General features: G+C 46.8%; 2 protein-coding genes across 3 annotated transcripts in view; both read left to right on the top strand.

Moving 5' to 3' along the window:
- Positions 1–8,503, top strand: part of TIE1 (tyrosine kinase with immunoglobulin like and EGF like domains 1) — a 119,538-nt gene extending 111,035 nt beyond the window's left edge. For both annotated transcript variants that reach the window (XM_030205294.1, XM_030205293.1), the window contains one exon: positions 5,877–8,503. In XM_030205294.1, coding sequence (XP_030061154.1) covers positions 5,877–5,948 — 72 coding nt within the window. In that variant the 3' untranslated portion in view covers positions 5,949–8,503. The remainder of the gene's footprint in view (positions 1–5,876) is intronic.
- Positions 6,420–8,503, top strand: LOC115471745. The gene is made up of 3 exons (XM_030205550.1): positions 6,420–6,432; positions 6,711–7,722; positions 7,768–8,503. Exons 1-2 carry the CDS (start codon positions 6,420–6,422, stop codon positions 7,706–7,708), a joined length of 1,011 nt encoding a protein of 336 aa, XP_030061410.1. The 3' UTR covers positions 7,709–7,722; positions 7,768–8,503.
- Positions 8,504–25,938: the final 17,435 nt, after the last annotated feature.

The following is a 25,938-nucleotide window of genomic DNA, read 5'->3' as shown; positions in this document are numbered from 1 at the left end:
GGCCATGGAAAAGCAAGAAAAGGTGCTCAGAGATATGAAACTCATTCGTCTCCTTCAGGAACTAGAGAAGTGTCCTCTGGACATCCATAAGTACATAAGTATTGCCATACTGGGACAGACCAAAGGTCCATCAAGCCCAGCATCCTGTTCCAACAGTGGCCAATTCAGACCTAGAGAATGTAATGGGGCAATTTGACAAATTGAAGAGTAGCAAATCTCCTGGACTAGAAGGTATTCACCCCAGAGTACTGATAGAACTGAAAAATGAACTTGCAGAACTATTGTTAGTAATATGTAATTTATCCTTAAAATCAAGCGTGCTACCGGAAGATTGGAGGGAGGTCAATGTAACGCCGATTTTTTAAAAAGGTTCCAGGGGAGATCCGGGAAATTATAGACCAGTGAGTCTTACGTCTGTGCCAGGCAAAATGGTAGAGACTATTATAAAGAACAAAATTACAGAGCATATTCAAAAGCATGGATTAATGAGACAAAGTCAACATGGATTTAGTGAAGGGAAATCTTACCTCACCAATCTATTACATTTCTTTGAAGGGGTGAACAAACATGTGGATAAAGGTGAGCTGGTTGATATTGTTTATCTGGATTTTCAGAAGGCGTTTGACAAAGTACCTCTTGAAAGACTCCAGAGGAAACTGGAGAGTCATGGGATAGGAGGTAGTGTCCTATTGTGGATTAAAAACTGGTTAAAAGATAGAAAACAGAGAGTAGGGTTAAATGGTCAGTATTCTCAATGGAGAAGGGTAGTTAGTGGGGTCCCTCAGGGGTCTGTGCTGGGACCGCTGCTTTTTAACATATTTATAAATGGCCTAGAGATGGCAGTAACTAGTGAGGTAATTAAATTTACTGATGACACAAAGTTGTTCAAAGTAGTTAAATCGCGGGAGGATTGGGAATAATTACAAGAGGACCTTACGAGACTGGGAGACTGGGCGTCTAAATGGCAGATGACGTTTAATGTGAGCAAGTGCAAAGTGATGCATGTGGGAAAGAGGAACCCGAATTATAGCTACGTCATGCAAGGTTCCATGTTAGGAGTCACCAACCAAGAAAGGGATCTAGGTGTCGTCGTTGATGATACGTCGAAACCTTTTGCTCAGTGTGCTGCGGTGGCTAAGAAAGCAAATAGAATGTTAGATATTATTAGGAAAGGAATGGAAAACAAAAATGAAGACATTATAATGCCTTTGTATTTCTCCATGGTGCGACCGCACCTCGAATATTGTGTTCAATTCTGGTCACCGCATCTCAAAAAAGATATAGTGGAATTAGAAAAGGTACAGAGAAGGGCGATGAAAATGATAAAGGGGATGGGACGACTTCCCTATGAGGAAAGGCTAAAGCGGCTAGGGCTCTTCATCTTGGAGAAAAGATGGCTGAGGGGAGATATGATAGAGGTCTATAAAATAATGGGTGGAGTGGAACGGGTAGACATGAAGCATCTGTTTACGTTTTCCAAAAACACTGGGACTAGGGGGCATGTGATGAAGCTACAAAGTAGTACATTTAAAACGAATTGGAGAATCCAGCTTGTGAAGCCTCCGATTTGTAGCCAATGAACCCTCCTCCACAAAGGAGGGTAAGCAAATCTCCTGACTTACATGGAATGGAGAAACCACCTTTGGCAGAAAAAAGGGAACTGCTGCAAAGAAATGAAATCCTCCGAAAAGGACAGATAAGGGTCATGACACGAAAGAGCCTGAAGCTCTGAAATTCTCCGAGCCATACTTATGGTCACCAAAAACACCACTTTAAGGGTGAGGTCCTTAATGGAGACCGAACGCAAAGGCTCAAATGGAGCACCAGACAGCCCCTGAGCACCAGATTAAGGTCCCATGATGCAAAAGAAGGCTGAAGCAGAAGGCGAACATTCATAAATTGTGGTACTTCTCTATGCAAGACCAGAGAGATTCCATTCACCTTCCCCCGGAAACTGGAGAGCACCGCAACCTGAACCCTCAAGGAACTCAAGGCCAACCCTTGGTCCATGCCCCGCTGCAAGAATTCCAAAATATTGGGAACCTGAACCCTCCAAGGAGAAAAGGCGTACTCCCCCCCCACACTAGGATTCAAAACCACGCCAGACCCTAACATAGGCTAGGTATGTAGAGGACTTTCAGGAATGAAGCAAAGTAAAAATCACCATGGGAGAGTACTCCACCTCTCCAAGTGCCTCCTTTCAATGGCCAAACCATAAGCCAGAAATCTGCGTTGTCCATTTCTATGGTCCCTGCCAGAGGAGACCCTGACCCTTTGGCAGAGGAAGTGGATCCTCCACGAGAAGACACCAGAGGTCCGCATACCAAGGTCTGCAGGGCCAATTGGGAGCCACTAGCAAGAAGCCTGCAAAAAGGTGCCTTATGAGGGGCCACAAAGGGAAGACATAAATGGGCTCCTCTTCTGGTCATGGTTGAACCAGGGCATTGATCCCCTAGGAGGCCAGATTCATCCACTGACTAAAGAAGCAAACTGCCTTTGTGTTGGCCCGTGTCGCCATCAAGTCAAAGAGTGGGGGCCCAAGCGGTCTAAAATGAGCTGAAAGGCCTGATGCCCTAGCTCCCAGGAGAGAGTGGCTGAGAAAGTCCACAAGCACATTGTCCTTGCCCTCAATGTGAACTGCTGAAAGGACCAATAGATGGGTCTCTGCCCAGCAACAAAGGTTCATCCCCACCAGAGCCACCGCCTGACTCCAGGTACCTCCCTGCTTGTTCACGTACGCCACAGCCGTGTGGTTGTCTGACATCACTCTGATCGCCTTGCTGTCTAGCAGTGGCCAAAATTCCAGAAAAGCCAGTTGATGGTCCAAGCTGCCTCTTGGCTCAACCAAAGGCCCTGAGCTAAACAACCCAGACAGTGAGCCTCCCCCCAAAAGAAGAGACTTGCATCCGTGGTGACCAATGCCCACTGAGGGGGATCCAGAGAAACCCCTTTCAACAGATAGGCCACACTGTCCCACAAGTCCAGACTCAGCCTCTCCTTGGACATGACAGGTAGAGGATGGTGAAAGTCCTGACCAGCCGGGAGCCACCACATCGAGGGTCCACTGCAGAGGATGCATGTGGGCCCTTGTCCAAGGCCCTTGTCCATGGCGACCTCCAGAGTGGTCGCCACAAAGCCCAGAAGCTGCAAGTAGTCCCAAACTGTGGGCTCTAAAGTTCACACAACCACAGTTTCTTCGCCTGCAGATTCTTTGCCTGCTCCTCCAGGAAGAACACCATCCTGCAGACCCCCAGGTACTCCAGCATCTGAGAGGCACCAAGTGACTCTTGGGTCAATTCATGACCCAGCCCAAGGACTCCAGAAGAGAAATCACCTGAGCCACTTGTCAACCGAGGGGCCCAGCGCACCCTCATTGGGCAGGTCGGGCAACTGCTGCTCTCCTGGAGAAGCCAGTGGCACCAGACTTGCACCAGACTTGCAAGGACCATGAAAGGAGCCATGCTTGAAGGGCCTGCTCTGACCCTCCACTTTGGGCTGAAGAGCACCACAGAAATCAAAAATGACCCGCCCTTTTGGAATGCCCTTAGAAGCTGCAGCGCTCTGCACTCTGAGAGTACGTGCCTCCCCCATGTCCTTCACCAATTTCTCGAAGTCCTCACCAAAAACCAAGCACCCCTTAAAAGGCAACTGACTCAACAACTTCTGGGAGGCCACATCTGCCTCCTAATGGCGGAGCCACAGCCTCCAGTGCCCCACAACTGAAGCAGCGAATGAGCGGGGAAGCAAGGCAGATCAGATCATAAAGAACATCGCCAAAAAAGGATGTACCAGACTCCAAGCGAGTCACCTCCAGGGACTCTGGGAGCTACTGCTGCCACCACCGCAGTATGGCTCATGCAATGTAGCCCCCACAGATAACTGATGCCCATACAGAAAACACAAATCGAAGCTGCTGCTTCACTTTCTTATCGTGGTTCTCTTTGAGGGCAGAACCCCCATGAATGGGGACCGAAGTTGCCTTCGTGACGGCCATAAAATAGTTGTCGACCTTGGAGAATGACCAATACTTTGCCACCTCCTCCGGAGCGAGAGTATATAGGCAATCCAGCACTCTGGTTCCTCGAAGAGGGCCATCCTGAACTCATTCTGCCATTATCATGCGGCTGAGAGCCTTGTATAAGGGAAAATGTTCGGGGACCCATCGAGCCCCTCCAGCAAGGGGTCCCTTTCCACAGGATCTGCCTCTGCAGTCCGCACCATAGCCACAGAAGCAGTAATTCATCAATGAGACAAAACTCCACTCTCCGAAAGAGTCAGATAACATGTGATTGTTCCTCCTCCGCATCGGAATCCAGAGGGGACAGGGAGTCTGAGAGGACCTCCACCCCCCCCCCAACACACACACACCTGCCCCCGAAGGCACCTGCGCCTCCGGAACCACACTTTCTGCCCTGTGCCATTTGGCCCCAGAGAAGAAGTGACCCCACCGTTCACCATCAGGAACTTCATGACCATCTGAGCCAAGCTCTGGAGTCAAAAACTACTTGCCCCCCCCCTCCCCGGCAGATGGGCCCACAGTGGGTAGGGGACAGGAGCCCCCACCTCCCCAACCCTGGAGGCAGAGGGAACAGGTTCCTGCTGTATTAAATGACCATGGTTCCTGCCAGAGACATCTGGACCATGTGTACCAATACCTCAGGAGAAGGAGAAGCAGAGCCAGGCTGAACCGTGGCCCCTCCCTCCCCCCGGGCCATTTACAAAGTTGGAAACAGCCCATTGCATTTGGGACAACTAGAACCAGCAGCTGTACTAAGCTGCTGGCCTCTGCAGGACCCGCAGTGCCTGCCCACCGACATTCCCGAGCACGTGGCAGGAACAGGGGGCCTGTCCAGCTTCGAGGGATCCCTTCAGCCCGAAGTCCAGGCAGCCCCAATGCTCCCAGGGCTTTGTTCCCAAGTAAAAGGGATTTCCCCAATTGAGCTCTGTGCTTTTTTTTTTTTTTTTTAAGCAGCAATACAGCTCTATTCCCTATCACATGGAAGAGCTGACAGGAGAAAATCCAAAAATAACCTGGGGTTGCAGGGGAGCCTGTGGAGGAGAGGTTCATCCCACAGGGGTGCCGGGCAAGGTGGGGGGTTAGAAGGATGAGGACCCCTACCCCAGGGTAAGGTCCCAGAGGACCGAGCCCGAAGCCATAATCAGTAGTACTATCAAGTGTGAACTGGGGGATGTGGAGCCAAATTCCGCACTCAACTAGGCACAGAACAAATCCATAAGTGTAGGAATGGCCCTTAGGCTCAACCACACTGTGCTGCCGTGACCAACAAAGCAGGGAGCTAGGCCAGGGACTCAGGGGCGCCGAACAGCAACCCTACCACCTGCTGAAGGAAGAGAAAAATACTGGAATCTTCCAGAGGGCATCACAGATTATTCCGGTGATGTCACTGGTAGAATTCAGTCTTTTCTCTACCTCCATCTGCTGGTAGGAAGGGATAACAACCCATTTGTGCAGAACAGTTGAGCTGACAATGAGAAACAAAATTTGCAATACACGTGAACATTGTAACATGCAGGAACTTGGGGTTGGGTAGGGTGGAGGGAGGCATTTAGGGGGTGCTTAGAGTGGGTTATGTAAGGGGGGGGGGATTGGACTGATTAATGCTCCATTAGTTATATGCTGAAGAAACACAGTGCATCTGTAGCGATTGCTCCAGGGGGATCTTGTTTTTTCTTGTGTTGAAATAAAAAACAAAAATATTTTTTTAAAAATGCAGGACCTTCCTGCACTTCAGTAAAAGGCCGTGTTTTGTTTTTTTTGTATACTGTAATGCAGACCAGTCCTTTCCTCAGAGGAAGTGAGAGTTTTTCTAGAGCTTTTCTCAGTCTAATGCCTTTTACTTCTCTCATTCATTCAGGCTTATGTGAACATGGCGCTGTTTGAGAACTTCACCTATGCTGGCATTGATGTCACAGCAGAAGAAGCCTGAGCCTCAGGAACAGAAGTTTAAGGGACCCGGAAAGCAGAGCTTACGTCTTTTTATTATCTTGAAACATCCTCTACCCCTTTTCCCAATATTCAATAGACCTGGATAGCTGTAAAAAGGCCCAGCAATCACAAGCCATATCTCCAAGTGTGACAGAGCCTACAGCAGCACTACAATCCCTCAGGATAAGAGACTTCCAGCTAAAAGACCAGCAGTTCACAATGGATAGAGACCAAGAACTGTGTTGTGCCTCCACTGCCCAAAACCCCCATTCTTGCACAATACAGGAATTGGAGTAATCTCTTCCATTCATCTGCTTAACCCCTCCCATCAGCCTGCAACAGGAAGGTCTGCTCAGTCTCTCCAGACCCATCAGCACACTGTTAAGAGTCTTGATTTGCCCCTCCAAAGAATGCATTAGAGTGAACAGTTGCAACATAACAGTGACTGGATTTGTCTCGGTATAGCCCTCTCATGCAAGCATCACGTATTGTATATTACATATCCAACAGGGAAAGGACTCTGCATGCCTGGACTTACATTTTCCATTAACATGAGCCAATGAAAGGCTTCCATTGTCCCAGCTATAAACTGGAAGAACATTAAGGAAGTTTAGGGCACCAAACTGAAAGTGTGCTGAGACTAACTCCTGGAGAGCCTACGTCCCTAACATCTGGCCTAGAAAAGATATAGAACTGGCAAGTAAAGAATAGGAGATCCGTTTTGGAGAGCATATGAAGGTTTTGATTTGACTTGCATGCAAAGATAAGAGACTAGGTGACAACTGCAGAACACGGCACCAGTGCAACCTCCCATCACTGCATGTGAGGCAAGATAGTAACTGCAGAACATGGCACCAGTGCAACCTCTCATCACTGCATGTGAGGCAAGATAGTAACTGCAGAACATTGCACCAATGCAACCTCTCATCACTTCATGTGAGGCAAGATCATAAGTACAGAGCACAGCACCAGTGCAACCGCCCATCACTGCATGTGAGGCAAGATAGTAACTGCAGAACATTGCACCAATGCAACCTCTCATCACTTCATGTGAGGCAAGATCATAAGTACAGAGCACAGCACCAGTGCAACCGCCCATCACTGCATGTGAGGCAAGATAGTAACTGCAGAACATGGCACCAGTGCAACCTCTCATCACTGCATGTGAGGCAAGATCATAAGTACAGAGCACAGCACCAGTGCAACCGCCCATCACTGCATGTGAGGCAAGATAGTAACTGCAGAACATGGCACCAGTGCAACCTCTCATCACTGCATGTGAGGCAAGATCATAAGTACAGAGCACAGCACCAGTGCAACCGCCCATCACTGCATGTGAGGCAAGATAGTAACTGCAGAACATGGCACCAGTGCAACCTCTCATCACTGCATGTGAGGCAAGATCATAAGTACAGAGCACAGCACCAGTGCAACCGCCCATCACTGCATGTGAGGCAAGATAGTAACTGCAGAACATGGCACCAGTGCAAACTCTCATCACTGCATGTGAGGCAAGATCATAAGTACAGAGCACAGCACCAGTGCAACCGCCCATCACTGCATGTGAGGCAAGATAGTAACTGCAGAACACGGCACCAGTACAAACTCCCATCACTGCAGACGAGACAAGCTAATAACTACAGAACATGGCACCAGTCTGTAGCATTACTAGATATATGCAGTGCTATACACAAACTCGTAAGAGACCCTCCCTGCTCGACAGAGCCTACAGCACTGCATATGAACCAAAGTAATAAGTGAAGAGTATGTGTAGGACGAGAGAAAAAAGGTTAGTTCATGACTCACAGAAAGGTTATAGTAATGAATCACAGAACTATCTAACATTACAGCCTTCCAGAAGATGGCGTGCTTAAACTGATCAGATAGGGTCTGAACTCCTTTTGATAAAATTAATGTATAAAACAGAGCACCACACCCAGGAGTGCCAGGATCATCGCTTGGGGGAGCAGTGGATGCACTCCTGGTCATGCCCCCCCCCCCCCCCAGTTATCTGTGTATGTATGAGATGTCTGCATTTGTACTGCTATATAAAGCTAAGTAAATCTTTCTTCTTATCCCATAACTCATTCTGCAGGAGCAAGTTTTGTTTTAATTTCCTCTCTGAAGTTACTACTACTACTACTTATCATTTCTATACGTTGCTGCATGATTCCTGTCTTTTTCCACTCATTACCGTTGTTGCTGTGAACAGTGCCACACGGAGAGGAACACTGAGTGAATTTTACTGTTGGGAATAAGAGGCTGGGACTTGATACATCAACTTTCTGTGGTTACAATCAAAGCGGTTTACGTATTATTTTGTAGCCGGGGCAACAGAGGGTTAAGTGACTAATTGGAGATATGTTTGCCTGGTTAAGGAGACGCAAAGGGGAAGATGACCAGATGATCTGTATTCCTGGATGGGCTGGTACTGGGTCCCATGACTTGTGCGTTAGGTATAATATTAATATTTATTTCAGGTGGTTAACGCCTGCTACCAGTTACTAGAATTTAGATCTGTCTCATAAAAATTAGCCAAAGTATGCAAAACAAAAACCCAAAAGGGAGGTTTATAATAGCCAAAGCATATAAGAAAACCGCCCTACGAGTGTGAAGTGTGACAATGAAGCATAACAATGTCTGTTAACAGAATGATTTCAATGAAGGACAATACCAAGTCCATGAGTAATAAATATGAAATGACCGCCAAACCACGCAGACTTATTGAAATGCTCTCATTGCATCATTACACCTTCCAAGTGCAACACGTGATGAATAAAGTGAAAACAGAAAGTTCCCACATAGAGTAAACATGTGGAAACAGTATGTGATAAGCAAAGTCAAACACAGTTCAGGGCCAACATGTTTCTTCTATGTCTGGAACATACTGGGTAACGGCTTGACAGAGGCTCTCAAAAATAATCTTCTTCAGGAGTACTTGGGGTGATCTGTCACTGGATTCACACCCCAAGGCCCCCACAATATATCTATTTCTTCCCCATCTCCTCTGAGGACGCAGGTTCTGCACTGGGAGAAAAGAAATGTCTTCTAGACTCTGGCACACAAGTTCCCTCAAACGACAACTCAAAGACTCAAGTAGGATGTTTGAACCCTCTTTACCAAGCTTGTGCATATCAGTTATTTATTTATTTGTAGCATTTGTATCCCACATTTTCCCACCTATTTGCAGGCTCAATGTGGCTTACATTGTGCTCGCCATTCCGGAATGAGAAATACAGAATATTATTACATTTAAAGTACAAGTTCTAAGGAGTAGATATACAGTTCTGAGATAGTCTTTCAGTCCTTAGTTTCTACGGCATTGGGAAACACTGCAAACTCCAACTTCTTCTATCTCTCTGCCTTTGATTCCTTTATTTTAAGCAATTAATAGGATAATTGGCCACCTACAACATCTATGCAACTCACTACAGAACACAGCACCAATGCAGCCTCCCATCACTGCCCCAGTCTTCTGCTGCTGACCCCTGTCCATGCACACCTCAACTGTTCCATTGATGACCCCTGGCCAGTGCGCACCCTGACTCTTCCCCTGCTTATCCCTGGTCGGTGCACACCCTGACTCTTCCCCTGCTAATCCCTGTCCAGTGCACACCTCAACTGTTCCATTGATGACCCCTGGCCAGTGCGCACCCTGACTCTTCCCCTGCTGATCCCTGGTCAGTATACACCCTGACTCTTTCCCTGCTAATCTCTGGACAGTGTGCACCCCAACTCTTCCCCTGCTGATCCCCGGTCAGTGTGCACCCCGACTCTTCCCCTGCTGATCTCTGGACAGTGTGCACCCCGACTCTTTCCCTGCTAATCCCTGGCCAGTGTGCACCCTGACTCTTCCCCTGCTTATCCCTGGTCGGTGCACACCCTGACTGTTCCCCTGCTAATCCCTGTCCAGTGCACACCTCAACTGTTCCATTGATGACCCCTGGCCAGTGCGCACCCTGACTCTTCCCCTGCTGATCCCTGGTCAGTGTGCACCCCGACTCTTCCCTGCTGATCTCTGGACAGTGTGCACCCCGACTCTTTCCCTGCTAATCCCTGGCCAGTGTGCACCCCGACTCTTCCCCTGCTTATCCCTGGTCGGTGCACACCCTGACTCTTCCCCTGCTAAACCCTGTCCAGTGCACACCTCAACTGTTCCATTGATGACCCCTGGCCAGTGTGCACCCTGACTCTTCCCCTGCTGATCCCTGGTCAGTGCGCACCCTGACTCTTTCCCTGCTAATCTCTGGACAGTGTGCACCCCAACTCTTCCCCTGCTGATCCCCAGTCAGTGTGCACCCCAACTCTTCCCCTGCTGATCTCTGGACAGTGTGCACCCCGACTCTTTCCCTGCTAATCCCTGGCCAGTGTGCACCCCGACTCTTCCCCTGCTGATCCCTGGTCGGTGCACACCCTGACTCTTTTCCTGCTAATCCCTGGCCAGTGTGCACCCCGACTCTTCCCCTGCTTATCCCTGGTCGGTGCACACCCTGACTCTTCCCCTGCTAATCCCTGTCCAGTGCACACCTCAACTGTTCCATTGATGACCCCTGGCCAGTGCGCACCCTGACTCTTCCCCTGCTGATCCCTGGTCAGTGTGCACCCCGACTCTTCCCCTGCTGATCTCTGGACAGTGTGCACCCCGACTCTTTCCCTGCTTATCCCTGGCCAGTGTGCACCCCGACTCTTCCCCTGCTTATCCCTGGTCGGTGCACACCCTGACTCTTCCCCTGCTAAACCCTGTCCAGTGCACACCTCAACTGTTCCATTGATGACTCCTGGCCAGTGTGCACCCCAACTCTTCCCCTGCTGATCCCTGGTCAGTGTGCACCCCGACTCTTCCCCTGCTGATCTCTGGCCAGTGTGCACCCCGACTCTTCCCCTGCTTATCCCTGGTCGGTGCACACCCTGACTCTTCCCCTGCTAATCCCTGTCCAGTGCACACCTCAACTGTTCCATTGATGACTCCTGGCCAGTGTGCACCCCAACTCTTCCCCTGCTGATCCCTGGTCAGTGTGCACCCCGACTCTTCCCCTGCTGATCTCTGGACAGTGTGCACCCCGACTCTTTCTCTGCTAATCCCTGGCCAGTGTGCACCCCGACTCTTCCCCTGCTGATCCCTAGTTGGTGCACACCCTGACTCTTTCCCTGCTAATCCCTGGCCAGTGTGCACCTCAACTGTTCCATTGATGACTCCTGGCCAGTGTGCACCCCAACTCTTCCCCTGCTGATCCCTGGTCAGTGTGCACCCCGACTCTTCCCCTGCTGATCTCTGGACAGTGTGCACTCCGACTCTTCCCCTGCTTACTGTATCCCTGGTCGGTGCACACCCTGACTCTTCCCCTGCTAATCCCTGTCCAGTGCACACCTCAACTGTTCCATTGATGACTCCTGGCCAGTGTGCACCCCAACTCTTCCCCTGCTGATCCCTGGTCAGTGTGCACCCCGACTCTTCCCCTGCTGATCTCTGGACAGTGTGCACCCCGACTCTTTCTCTGCTAATCCCTGGCCAGTGTGCACCCCGACTCTTCCCCTGCTGATCCCTAGTTGGTGCACACCCTGACTCTTTCCCTGCTAATCCCTGGCCAGTGTGCACCTCAACTGTTCCATTGATGACTCCTGGCCAGTGTGCACCCCAACTCTTCCCCTGCTGATCCCTGGTCAGTGTGCACCCCGACTCTTCCCCTGCTGATCTCTGGACAGTGTGCACTCCGACTCTTCCCCTGCTTATCCCTGGCCAGTGCGCACCCTGACTCTTCCCCTGCTGATCCCTGGTCGGTGCACACCCTGACTCTTCCCCTGCTAATCCCTGTCCAGTGCACACCTCAACTGTTCCATTGATGACCCCTGGCCAGTGCGCACCCTGACTCTTCCCCTGCTGATCCCTGGTCAGTGCGCACCCTGACTCTTTCCCTGCTAATCCCTGGCCAGTGCGCACCCTGACTCTTTCCCTGCTAATCCCTGGCCAGTGCGCACCCTGACTCTTCCCCTGCTTATCCCTGGTCGGTGCACACCCTGACTCTTCCCCTGCTAATCCCTGTCCAGTGCACACCTCAACTGTTCCATTGATGACCCCTGGCCAGTGCGCACCCTGACTCTTCCCCTGCTGATCCCTGGTCAGTGCGCACCCTGACTCTTTCCCTGCTAATCCCTGGCCAGTGCGCACCCTGACTCTTTCCCTGCTAATCCCTGGCCAGTGCGCACCCTGACTCTTCCCCTGCTGATCCCTGGTCAGTGCGCACCCTGACTCTTTCCCTGCTAATCCCTGGCCAGTGCGCACCCTGACTCTTCCCCTGCTGATCCCTGGTCAGTATACACCCTGACTCTTTCCCTGCTAATCCCTGGCCAGTGCGCACCCTGACTCTTCCCCTGCTGATCCCTGGTCAGTGCGCACCCTGACTCTTTCCCTGCTAATCCCTGGCCAGTGCGCACCCTGACTCTTCCCCTGCTGATCCCTGGTCAGTGCGCACCCTGACTCTTTCCCTGCTAATCCCTGGCCAGTGCGCACCCTGACTCTTCCCCTGCTGATCCCTGGTCAGTGCGCACCCTGACTCTTTCCCTGCTAATCCCTGGCCAGTGCGCACCCTGACTCTTCCCCTGCTGATCCCTGGTCAGTATACACCCTGACTCTTTCCCTGCTAATCCCTGGCCAGTGCGCACCCCGACTCTTCCCCTGCTGATCCCTGGTCAGTGCGCACCCTGACTCTTTCCCTGCTAATCCCTGGCCAGTGCGCACCCTGACTCTTCCCCTGCTGATCCCTGGTCAGTATACACCCTGACTCTTTCCCTGCTAATCCCTGGCCAGTGCGCACCCCGACTCTTCCCCTGCTGATCCCTGGTCAGTGCGCACCCTGACTCTTTCCCTGCTAATCCCTGGCCAGTGCGCACCCTGACTCTTCCCCTGCTGATCCCTGGTCAGTATACACCCTGACTCTTTCCCTGCTAATCCCTGGCCAGTGCGCACCCCGATTTTTCCCCTGCTGAGCCTGGTTACCACCTGCCCCAGCAAATCCTTTAAAGGTGTGATAGATTTCATATACCACCTTTCTATGGTACAACCAAAACGGTTTGCATTTATTTTATGCTGATATTATCTTTGGCCCTAATGGGCTTACAGTCTAAGGTAAGCCCATTAGGATATATTAGTTTGCTTTTGTGGCGAAACAGGGGACATATGTCTGTTATTTATTATGTTACTGTATGACATTTTTCCCCTCAGTGCATTTCCCTTAATTGGCCAGCAGGTGGTGCCTGTCCTATGCTTTAAAGCTGTAACTGTTTTCCTTTCAGCTTATCTCCCACAGGAAGAGAGGAAAGCCTCTGAGGGAAAGTAACCTGTACTGCCATTGGCTAAATACCCTCAGTATTGATGCTGTGGGCCCTGATTGGCCCTGAAGTGCAAGATCCAGCCAGAATGTGCTGGAATCCTCCAGTCTCAGAGTGGTAGTTTGGAAAGTGGAGAACTCTGTACTGAGAGCCTGTTCAAATTTTGTGAGCATTTTTTTCCTGAACTTCCCAGGTACTACTTGGGTAGTTGGAAAGTGTTTAGTTAGTTTAATGTTGATTCCTGTTATTTTTTTGCCAGATATTTTTTGCTGTACACCTTTTCACCATTCACTGTTCTACCTTTTTATGATAATAAACCTACTAGTTTATTAGCTCTGTTGTCCTGGACTGACTCCGAATCCTGGTAGTTTGTGCTCTTGGTCTATGAATGTTTTCTAGGAACTGTGGAACCCCTGGGATTGTAGCCCCAGTGTTCTTAGAAACCACTTGGGAATTACCTTGCAGGTAGGAGACTTGCCCAGAGACAAGCAGAACCCAGTGCGGTGGGTGGAGGGTGCCAGTGTAGGAGCATGTGCACAGGTACAGGCGGGCCTGAGCATTGCTGGGTTGGACCCTTTAGATAGTAACATGGTTAGCCCCATGTGGGTGCTAGGCATTTCGCAACAGCTTTCTTTAACATTTCAGTCTCTTTTTGGTTTCATTTGTCTTCTCTCAAATCTTCATCCTGTGTTTTCCTGAATGTCCACCTCTAGGGTAGGGTGTATTTTGTTACTGTCTCTGGTATCTTCTCTTTCGGAGGTGCAAAAAGTCAGCTGAAGAAGGAAGGCAGATGAACATGCAGCTCACATACCGTAACATCTGAGTGAAAGAACTTTATGAGTTCAGAAAAAGGTGGCCCAAGTGTCACTATTTATTTATTTATTTTGGATTTGCTCACATACTTGTGATGGAGGGCCAAAAATTAGTGTATCACCCCCTTGTAGGCATCCCTGTGTCCAGAGCCAACTTGACAGGAGTCTCCCTCAGGCTCCATCAGTCCCCTGAATGCTTGGTACCTGGGGCCCCCTACTCAGAAAAAAAGGGAATTAATAAGTGGGATTTCCCTCTCTTTCTCCCCAGAAAAATCCAAACCCAATGTGACTGTGAACAAGGCTGGCTAAAAATATTTAAAAGTTTACTGAATTTATACAACTTATCTACTAGTGCAACTCAGGTCACTTCACTGGCTTCCAATCAGATACCGCATACAGTTCAAGCTTCTCCTTCTTACCTACAAATGCACTCAGTCTGCTGCCCTTCACTACCTCTCTACCCTCATTTCCCCTTACGTTCCCGCCCGAAACCTCCGTTCACAGGACAAATCCCTCCTCTCAGTACCCTTCTCCACCACCGCCAACTCCAGGCTCCGCTCATTCTGCCTCGCCTCACCCTATGCTTGGAACAACCTTCCTGAGCCCTTACGCCAAGCCCCCTCCCTGCCCATCTTCAAGTCTTTGCTTAAAGCCCACCTCTTCAATGCTGCATTCGGCACCTAACTCTTTCAGGAAATCCACATTGCTCCAATTTGACTGCCCCTATCAGACTGACTGTTCACGTGTCCTTTAGATTGTAAGCTCTTTGAGCAGGGACTGTCCTATGTTAAATTGTACAGCGCTGCATAACCCTAGTAGTGCTTTAGAAATGTTAAGTAGTAGTAGTATTTAAAGAACAAGCAGCGTCTGTTATGCAGGTTGCTCCTATAATACCTTGGTTAACCTTTCAGATATGTTGTGATATTTATCCCAGTACAACATTACCATCTAAATAAGAAATAGTAATATCCACACACACACACCCATCCCATCCCATGATTAGTTGTTCTTTCCATTCTCCTTACCCACCATGTCCCAAGTTTCACCCGTAGCTACCATTAGCAATTTTGTGCAACGCACAAAGAACCAGCAAACAGAAAACCCCAGCCCTGTTGGCTAAAAACTACTGACAGCTCTGGAGCTGTCATTGGGGTCTTGTGCTAACTTTCTTGTCAGTGCTTGAGTTGATGACTAGCTCACGCGTCACAGGAAGGTCAACAAGGCAGCATGCCGCAGTTCCTTACTCCCAAACCCACCCAAGCCTCCCCCACCCAACCTTGAAAAAATCCCTGGTGGTCCAGTGGACCCCCCGACTTTAAAAAATCCGACTCCTCCCCAAAAAATCATTTGGTGGTCCAGCAGGCCCACTAACTCAACTTGGTGGGCCCCCGGCCAGGCTGAGCCTGACCCACCATCTAGCTGCCACTAAAAGCCCTGGTGGTCTAGTGGAATTCTCCCCCCCCCCCCACCCCAAACCTCTCCTCATACTTTTCCGTGGGAGACAGAAGGAACTCCTACTCTCTCCTACCTCTAGGCCCAACCATTTCAAAATGGAAGTACCCTGCCCAGTGGATCCTGGGATGTACCGGAAGGGGCCTAAGTACCATATAAGGAAAAAAAACATCTTATATGATTCTTAGACCTCTCCCAGTGCATCCCAAGATGCACCAAGCAGGGATAGGGCACTGCCATTTTGAAGTGGGTGGGCCCAGAGGCAGGAGGGAGTAGGTGTTCCTACTGCCTCCTATGGTATGGTATGTGGAGGGATTGGGAGTGAAATTCCACTAGACCAGCAGGGCTTCTAGTGGTAAGTAGGGGGTCAGGCCTGGCCTGGCCATGGGCCCGCTATGTCAGGTTTCTCAGCCTGCTGGACCACTAGATGATTTTGGGGGGGAGGGGGAAATCGGGAGTCCACTGGACCACCAGGGATATTTTTAGATGTGCGGAGGTCAGGATGGGGTCCACTAGACCCCAGGAACTTTTTTTATTGCAGGAGTCAGGAGGGGTCCAGTCACTGGACATATGCATAAGAGCTGTGCCTACTGCACAACTCTTGTGGAAATGCACCAGGGATGCTCAGACCTCTTTGCTGACCAATTCTTTACACTAAAAGTGTGCATATAATTTGCAAGCTGTTGGTATTGAATTCCATTTTGCTGTTCCCTAAAACGTTCTGTGCATCAGGACCCAAATGAGCAGAGCTGCACATAGCATTACCTCTCAGTGTAACAGGGCTCAGAAGCCCGCACTTATGAACACCTAAATTATTCTGGTGCTTAACTGGGGCTGATATCTCTCCTCCCCTCCCCTACGGTTCCCTCAATGTCTTCTGTCGTAATTCCCAGGAAATAACAAATATCCAGATATGCCCAGGGTTACTGTATGGGTCCTCGTCGCCCGGTGACACCAATGACACCACAAAGCTGTCACAATATTGTACAGCACCTCCTCAGCGGCAGCTTGAAACTAACTGTGACTTTGAATGGGTTTATAATTAAGTTTTGTTCACTCAGTTTAACAAAAAAGTACAATGATGAAATTAAAACAAAATGAATAAAAGAAAATTTGGTTCCAGTCAGGAGGGACAGAGAACTGCACTGGGCCTAGTGGCAGAAAATCTCCTCTGTGGAAAGGTACGAGAAGAGAGAAAGTTTTTCTTGAATTTTGTTCTAGAAGCTTCTGTCCATAAAGATTGAGGCAACAGGACCAGGCAGAAGAAACTCCCTAGCATTTTATCAAGACACACAGGTACCTCGATGTCATTGTGAAATAGCTGAAAATCAGAGGTCATCTTACCCTCTTAACTGGGCACCTGTTATAAAGTTATCCCTACACAGTCCCTGGATAGTTTCCTTTGAAAGTTGCCCAAGGAATAAAATCCCTACAGATTTCCATCTGCTTTTTCTCTGGGTATTTTCCCCTGAAACTGCACAACTTTCTCCAGCCTAACCCTACGTTCAAGTCCAGCTACTTTTACACTGTGGACCCTGCCCTGTGGGCATTTTACCAGGCTAAATGGCTCTTGAAAATTAGCTCCAGAAAGCTTCTGCAACCAATAGAAAGACGAACAGTAAAGGAAGAGGTTTGCTGACCAGTTTGTCACTTTCCTTTCCTGAGCCCCTTGCACTGTCACTGTGTGAGATCCCACACTTCCTGCACACAATTTATAAAGAAAGTAATTTATGTAGAGGTCCAGGACTGACACAGCTTCCAAAAGCTGTGCTGGTGGCCTGGGCACGACCAGTCAGGCTTTTCTGGATTTCTACAACAAAGCTGCAAGAGGGAAACCTGCACCCATTGGATTTTTGTCAGTATTTTTATTTGCAACTATCATTGTACTGTTTTGGTATAAAATGTAAGTTACAAAGAAATTCATCTTGTGCATTTTCATGGTGCATCTCCTGAAAATCCAGACAGGAATGAGAAGCTTCAGGCTAGTCTCTGCTGAAGTTGTAAGCAACAGAGCAACGACTCACAAGGTGTAAAGCAACAGGAAAATTCCATAAAATCTGAAATAGCACAAAACTAATGAGATTTTGCTGCATTTTCAGAGACATTTCATTCCTGGCCTTATACTTCGCTCAAGGCAGCTGGCTGATAGGAGCAGCCACCGAAATATGTTCTGTTACAATACTTATAACCCACTTTATCCGTTAACACTGCCTTGAGTGAATTCTTTCAAGAAGGCGGTAAAGAAATCTTAATAATAAATAAAAGGTTCAAACTGGGAAGACAGAAAACTGATTCACCAATCAGGAAAACACAATTCTATAACTTAACAATTAAACAGTAAAGAAATTATTGCAACAAACACTTCATCGAATTTCCTGCAGCAGAGTGATTCCCGAACTTTACTGACTGATACATAAAAGAATTGTCATAAAAGCCTTAAGTCTAAGAGACCTAAAAGAAAGAAACCCTAGAATAAGATGATCTGCATTTACGAGAATCATCATTATGGCCTAAAAACCAGATTAAACGAGGTAACCTTTCAGGACAGTGACCTTCAAGTAATTTAAAAATGAAAGAATACATTTTAAATAATATACGAGCCCTCGCAGGCAACCAGTGGAGCTTAATAAACAAAGGCAATGCATGGTCATATTTTGTTTTACAAGAATTAACCAGGCAGCCGTGTTTTGAATTAACTAAATCCTAATCAGCAGTTTTAAAGTGATACCTAAATAAAGATGCAACCCTTTGCCTCCTATGGTACCCTGTGCCAATTTATGCTTGCAGGAGGTAGGCTGGGAGACACAACCAGATCTAGAAGGAGCGTGAATAGGGCAAGAACGCGTGTCGTCCCTCCGCTTACCTGGGAAAACAGGGTTCTAGGACACTGATCCACTGGAGCAAGACAGATGGGTATCACAGGCTGCTGGAAGGATTTCTCTGTCAGTTTCATGCAAAAATTAACCCGAGAGGCAGGTCTATAACCCACAACAATAACTTTACTGAAGGGTTCAACTTCAAAAACAGGAATAACAAAAGAACCAACATAAGATAAATAGTATATTCAGAAGTAGTAATATAGCAGGCTGTTGAGGTCCAGGTGGAGCTCTTTCAGATAGGATTCCCTCACACTGCTCTTTTATAGTCGGGATACTATTTCTCGGGTCTCCTGAAGCTGACTTTCTCACCTGCACTTCTCCAAACTGTCTCTCTCTCTTCCCTCCTGGCTGTTACTCCAGCCCAGTGGTTCCCAAACCAGGTCCTGGAGGCACCCCCAGAATATCCACCATGAACATAGTAACATAGTAGATGACGGCAGAAAAAGAACTGCACAGTCTATCCAGTCTGCCCAACAAGATAACTCATATTTGCTGCTTTTTGTGTATACCCTACTTTGATTTGTACCTGTGCTCTTCAGGGCACAGACCGTATAAGTCTGCCCAGCACTATCCCTGCCTCCCACCACCGGCTCTGGCACAAACCGTATAAGTCTGCCCAGCACTATCCCCGCCTCCCAACCACCAGCCCCACCTCCCAACCACCAGTCCTGCTTCCCACCACCAGCTCTGGCACAGACCATACAAGTCTGTCCAGCACTAGCCCCACCTCCCGACCACCAGTCCTGCTTCCCACCACCAGCTCTGGCACAGACCATACAAGTCTGTCCAGCACTATCCCCGCCTCCCAACCACCAGCCCTGCCTCCCAACCACCGGCTCTGGCACAGACCGTACAAGTCTGTCCAGCACTATCCCTGCCTCCCACCACCGGCTCTGGCACAAACCGTATAAGTCTGCCCAGCACTATCCCCGCCTCCCAACCACCAGTCCTGCTTCCCACCACCAGCTCTGGCACAGACCATACAAGTCTGTCCAGCACTATCCCCGCCCCCAACCACCAGCCCTGCCTCCCAACCACCGGCTCTGGCACAGACCGTACAAGTCTGTCCAGCACTATCCCCGCCTCCCAACCACCAGTCCCGCTGCCCACCACCGGCCCTGGCACAGACCGTACAAGTCTGTCCAGCACTATCCCCGCCTCCCAACCACCAGCCCCGCCTCCCGATCTTGACTAAGCTCCTGAGGATCCATTCCTTCGGCACAGGATTCCTTTATGCTTATCCCACGCATGTTTGAATTCCGTTACCGTTTTCATTTCTCATGAATATTCATGAGAGAGATTTGCATGCAGTGGAGGCAGTGCATGCAAATTTCTCTCACATATATTGATGGTGGATATCCTGAAACCCTGATTGGCTGGGGTGCCTCCAGAACCAGGATTGGAGCTCCCAGATTCCCAAAGTAGCCAGTATTACAAATGTGCTGACACAATCATCCTCCATCGTTCATCTGTGAACCACCATTAAGCATTAACAAATGCCTGAACGAAAAGCTCCGTCTTTAGCAGTTTCTTAAATTGCAAAACATTTGCACATAAACAGAAAGACATTCCACATCAAGGGCCCTGCTATGGAAAACACTGAACCCCTCCTCACAACATAATCCACAGCTAACCGCATTACAGAGTCAGATCTTAAACCCCTACTAGATCTTCATAAGAGACTGAAAATACCATGGCACCCTAGCATATGTCAAGGCGTATTTTCAAAGCACTTGGATTTACAAACTAATCCCCCCACCCCCCTGCTGGTGCAATAGTGACCACAGTCCATTCACTTTGAAATAGGCTGCATCGGCTGCTACACAGCTTTGTGAAAAGGGGGGGGGGGAGGAGTTCTATACGTTACAATAACTTTGTAAGTCTAAGAGCTTTGAAAATGAGCCCCACAGATTGATGAATAATGGCCAAAAGTTTATATTGGATCCTAAATTTTACAGGCAGCCAATGAAGTTATTTCAATACTGGTGTGATATGATCCAATTTACAAACTGCAATATTTGTAGATCTTTAATCTGGCAGCTAGACAAGTAGAGGGAATTACAATAATCCAGTCTGGATACCACCATACTCTGTACCACACTCCTACAATCATTTTAACTCAAGATAGGCTGCAATCGATATAAAAACACAAGTACTGAAAAGACGATTGAATCACATTCATCATTTGTGTCTGCATTGTAAACTGAGCATCTAAGACCATCCCCAACGAATTTATCTACTTTTACACAGGTACATCCACTTCCCCCATCCTTATAGTCTGAGGCCACCTTATCCTTTACCACCCTCCCCACAATCATCACTTCTGTTTTTCTACATTCAATGCAAGTTTATTCAAAGTCATCCACTTACCTATTTCCATCATATATTCTGTTAATTGATACGAGAACTCAACTCCCCAAGATGTCACTGGGAAAAAGAACTGAACATCGTCAGCATATAATCCCCAAAACAAACCATATAAATACTGAATAAGAGTGCAGACAAGGCAGAACCTTGCGGAACCTCTCTCTCTATCGGGATGGTCTGTGATACCTTCCCCCCCCCCCCCCCCCCACCCTGAACACACAGAACAGACCAGTCAAATAAGAAGCAAATCAATCACAGAGTTTACTGTTTCAACCTATATAACAGCATATCAACATCCAGAGAATCAAAGGCAGAAGAAACGTCCAGCAAGATAAAACTGAAGCATTAGTTCTATCCATTACCCTTCGTAATTACCCACTCCATGAGATTTCCTGAAACCATATTGAAAACAGTCCAAACAACCATTCTTTTCCACAAATGCTTCTGTGTCAAAAAACCTTCTCAATTACTTTCCCCACAGATGGAATTACACAAATAGGTCTATAATTTGCCATAATCATTGGGTCCAATTTCTCATGTTTTAATAATGGTTTTATAGTTGATTGTTTACACACCTTCCATTACAAATCCTATCGGCTAATTGGCGTGTCACTCCTGATGAACAAGGCTCCAATAAGGCCCTAATTGGACTAATGAAGGAGACGATCCTTTCTATCTCTTACACACTAGTTGGCTCAAACTCCTGCCAGCTTAACTCCAGACCTTGAGCATTCTGTGTCACCCCCTCTACCTCCTTACCTCCCAATTTCTTTTCCAACTTAACCATCTTATCCAACAAAAAATTTGCATAAGCTATAGCATCAGCACCTCTGCTCTCATCCGCAACCTTATATCCATCAATTAAGTAACTCTGTGTATGGTAGAACTCAGGCTTTCAGCTGAAAACTTATCTCTTCGACAAGATATATCACAAAGATCAACACATGTAACTGTATAATCTTTAATATATCCAGAAATGTCTTATAATGTCTTTTGCTTTAACACAATCATGTATTTCAACACCATGTAACCCCAAACCCTCTGTAAAACCAAATGTATATTCTCTTCTATTTCCAGTATCCATGACGAATTGTAAGCCACATTGAGCCTGCAAAGAGGTGGGATAATGTGCGATACAAATGCAATAAATAAAAAATAAATAAATCACACAGAGCAAGATATTCAAGTAAGACATAATTTATAACCATCATAATCATCCAAATCACATTTTGCTCCTCCTTCTTTCAGCTTGTTTTAACTCCCTCTTCACTTGCAAAACAGGTTCTGTTCTCCACAGACAAGCTCAATATCCTTTCTTCCTCACTACCATTTTCATAGGAGCAACTTCACCTAATGAGGTACATAACATCTTATTCCAAATCTCGACTGCTTCTCCCACTGTTTTCCTCTCATCAATACTCATATTGCTCCTAAAGTGGAACCTTGCATTACATAGCTATAGTTCAGGTTCCTCTTTCCCATGTGCATCACGTTGCATATCCCTTGTTAAGTGGAGGAGTAGCCTAATGGTTAGAGCAGTGGGCAGTTAATTTGGAACTGCATTCATACTGAAACGCTACCTCTACAATTCCTAAGACTTTGGGTAGACTACTACTACTACTTAGCATTTCTATAGCGCTGCCAGGGTTACGCAGCGCTGTACAAGTTTAAACACGGGGAGGGACAGTCCCTGCTCAAGAGAGCTTACAATCTAACGGAGTTCGAATTGCCAGTACCTAAAACCAGTCAAAGCTCTGATGACTATTATAGATCTAGAGATAGGTATATGTGAAGGATAATTCTATCGAATTACAAATACATTTACATACGTGCACAGTAGCTGGATCCTGTAAGGATATGCAAGTAGCGTAGTTGTAAATACAAAGGGACAATGGCTGGAGTTCCCACTTACGCACTGAACGTACTGAACAATGTTTTGTTGTGGATTGGAAACTGGTTAATAGAAAACAGAGGATAAGGTTAATGACCATTTCTCTCAGAGATCTGTACTGAGACCGGTGCATGATCTGGAAATGAGAACAATGAGTGAGGTGCTCAGATTTGGAGATGACATGAAACTATTCATGTCATGCAGACTGTGAGAAATTTCAGGAAGACCTCAGGAAATTGGAAGACTGGGCATCCAAATGGCAGATGATGCAAATTAGAAAGAATAATCCAAATCATAGTTACCTGATGCTAGGGTCCACCTTAGGAGTCAGCACTCAAGGAAAAGATCTAGGTTTCATTGTAGACAATATGCTGAATCTTCTGACCAGTGTACTGAGGTGGCCAAAAAAGCAAACAAGATGCTAGGAATTATTAGGAGAGAGATGCAAAATAAGACCAGTATTATAATGTCTCTATCACTCCATGGTGCGGCCTCACCTTGAGTATTGTGTTCAATTCTTGTTGCTGTATCTCAAAAAAGATATTGCAGAATTACAAAAGGTTCAAAGAAGAGTGATGGAACTGCTCCTATATGAGTAAAGACTACACAGGTTAGGGCTCTTCAGCTTGGAAAAGAGACGGCTGAGGGGAGATATGATTGAGGTCTACAAAATCCTGAGTAGAGTAGAACGGTAAGTATGTTTATTGAATTTTATATGCAAAATACATTACAGATGTAGTAAGATAATAAAACCTGAACATCAGAGATCAAGAACATAAGTTCATATTATAAATGGATAACTAGATAAATAAAATTGACATGCAAGTGAAATCTCCAAACGAAAAAAGCAGATATCCCAAAAGTAAAAGAAATACTATTAAGATGAGACACACAAATCAAGTTTCTTCTATTTACATTGTCGTCTGCCAAAACAAGGAGAATGAATGGAAACAGGATGCTGGCCTTAATGGACCTTTGGTCTGTCCCAGTGTAGCAGTACTTATGTATTTAATGAATGAATTTCCAAACTTTTTTCATATTTTCTGAATAAAATGATCCAGTTCCATCCATCACATAGTAAAATCTACCATTGCGTTATCTTTCCAGTGGTTAATAACTAATTTTAACGCTATAGAAATGAGAGTCAAACAAATGTTTGTCCTCAGAAAGCAGGTACAAGAAAGCATACGATTTCCATACCACATGTTTAATATGTAGAGTTTTGTGACATTGTAAAATAAGAAGGATCCTGACCCAAACCTCAGTCCAAAAGACACCTAAGTTGGCACATTCATATAACATGTGTACCTACAAATGTCAGATTTGGTTGTTCTACTGCAATTTGATATTTCAGGGGCTTTTGATACAGTTCATCACTGTTTATTGTCGAATTTGGCTGTCTGAACTGGGTATTTCTGGAAAAGCTTTTGAATGGATTAAAGGGACGAATACTTTTTCCAGCTGTTGGCGTGCAGCCTATGGGGTTCCTCAGGGTTCCCCATTGTCGTCAATCCTGTTCAATATTTTTGTGATTGGGATTTCTCTTAGAATCATCTAAATATTTTCTTTTTCCTATGCTGATGATATTTTTATTTTAGTCCCATTATATTTCAATACTAAAATGTCTAATTCCTTCATATTGGAATGTCTAGAGCATGTGCAAACCTGGGCAAATAGGAACTTAGTAAAACTTAATGCTGAAAAAAAACTAGTTTACTGTATTTTAGTAATTCTCTGTCAGAAGGTCCTAGACAGTTAAGGTTAAAAACAGGTGATCAAATTGATTTTTAACATCTGCTAAAGTTCTAGGGGTCATCCTGGATTCTCAGTTAACAATGGAGAATCAGATTAATAACGTTCTGTCAATTAAGATCCATTTGATCCTATTTTTACCCAGAACACTTCCAACTTTTGGTTCAGGCAGTGTTGGTGTGTCAGGTGGATTATTGTAATGTGGGTATCACTCACAAGATTAGAAACAGAATTCAACTTTGGCAGACTGTGACAGCTACGATGGTCTTTGGATGCAGAAAATTTGATCATGTGACTCCACTGCTGAGGGACTTGATTTGGTTGACTACTGATGCTCGCATTGAATTTAAGGTGGCATGTTGGGTTTTTCAAATAATTAATGGCTGCTGTCCTCAAGATCTTATTCAATTGATTGCTTTTCCTGTTATTCTCTCTGCTTCTCGTTTTACATCCATATTAAGACTGGTTAGTCCTTCTGTATCTCAGATTCACTATAAACGTACTCATGAAAGTTAATTTATTTACCAGTCTAGCAGGATATGGAATTCTAGTCCAACTCAAATACAGACACTGTCAAGCCTCTTAAGACTTGTTAACTGTTCCAGGGAGTTTAGCAGGACAAGTGCTGTCTGAAGCAAGATGGAGAATGCCTCATGGCGAGGGAGAGGCTAAGAAGGGCTCACACAGGCCCAGGGAGGAGGGGGTAAATAGACCAATGGGGACAGAGCCTGCCATTGGGTAGCAAGGGGTGGTCCTAGAGGACAGCCCTTGATTGGAAGGAAAGGTCTTACCTGGCTGACCTCTCAGGACAGAAATAGTAAGAATGACCAGGAAATGATAGCAGGTAGACAAAGGAGCCAAGCTTTGCTGAGAAAGAGAGGAGGTCTAGGCAGCAGCACAAACCAATAGTAACAGTTCTTACACAGACAGGCAAGTGTGGCTGCATTGCCTGTGAACTACATTACGCACAATGCATTGCTCATGTATCTTTGTAGTGAGAACTGCAGCAATGAAAATCCTTAGAAGTGAGAATAACAGTAAAAGCATTAAACACATTTTAGGGTCACAGTATAAACTAGTGCAAGGCTGTCAGAGGACAGAACAGACACTCCCTAATTACAAGCTCTTTAGGAGAGCGTTGAAAACGTATTTGTTTAATAAGTACATGGATGATTAGTATTATATGTTTGGCACTGAATTAGCTATTTTTTTCTGTATGTAACCTGCTTTGATTCCAGGATGAAACCTCGCATAGAACAATCAACTAGAGGCTGCACAGATTTGAGCTTATCCTCTACACGGTGATGGTAAGTTCTAATTGCGCTGAAGTCAACCTTTTAAACCAGGCTCAGGGAGGTGCAGAAGGTACTCAACAGTTTAGTGTAGGGCAACTTAACAGCTGAAACACTGTCCTAACGTTACCCCCACCATGCGTCTGAATATCAGCTGGTATATGGTTACCTTCTGGGTTGATGCTCTAACCTAGATATTGCGTGTCAGAAGCTGGACATA

This window comes from Microcaecilia unicolor, chromosome 6, assembly GCF_901765095.1.
Source record: "Microcaecilia unicolor chromosome 6, aMicUni1.1, whole genome shotgun sequence".
NCBI lineage: Eukaryota > Metazoa > Chordata > Amphibia > Gymnophiona > Siphonopidae > Microcaecilia > Microcaecilia unicolor.
The sequence above is the reverse complement of the archived record's forward strand: the minus strand, read 5'-3'. Positions and strand labels throughout refer to the sequence as shown.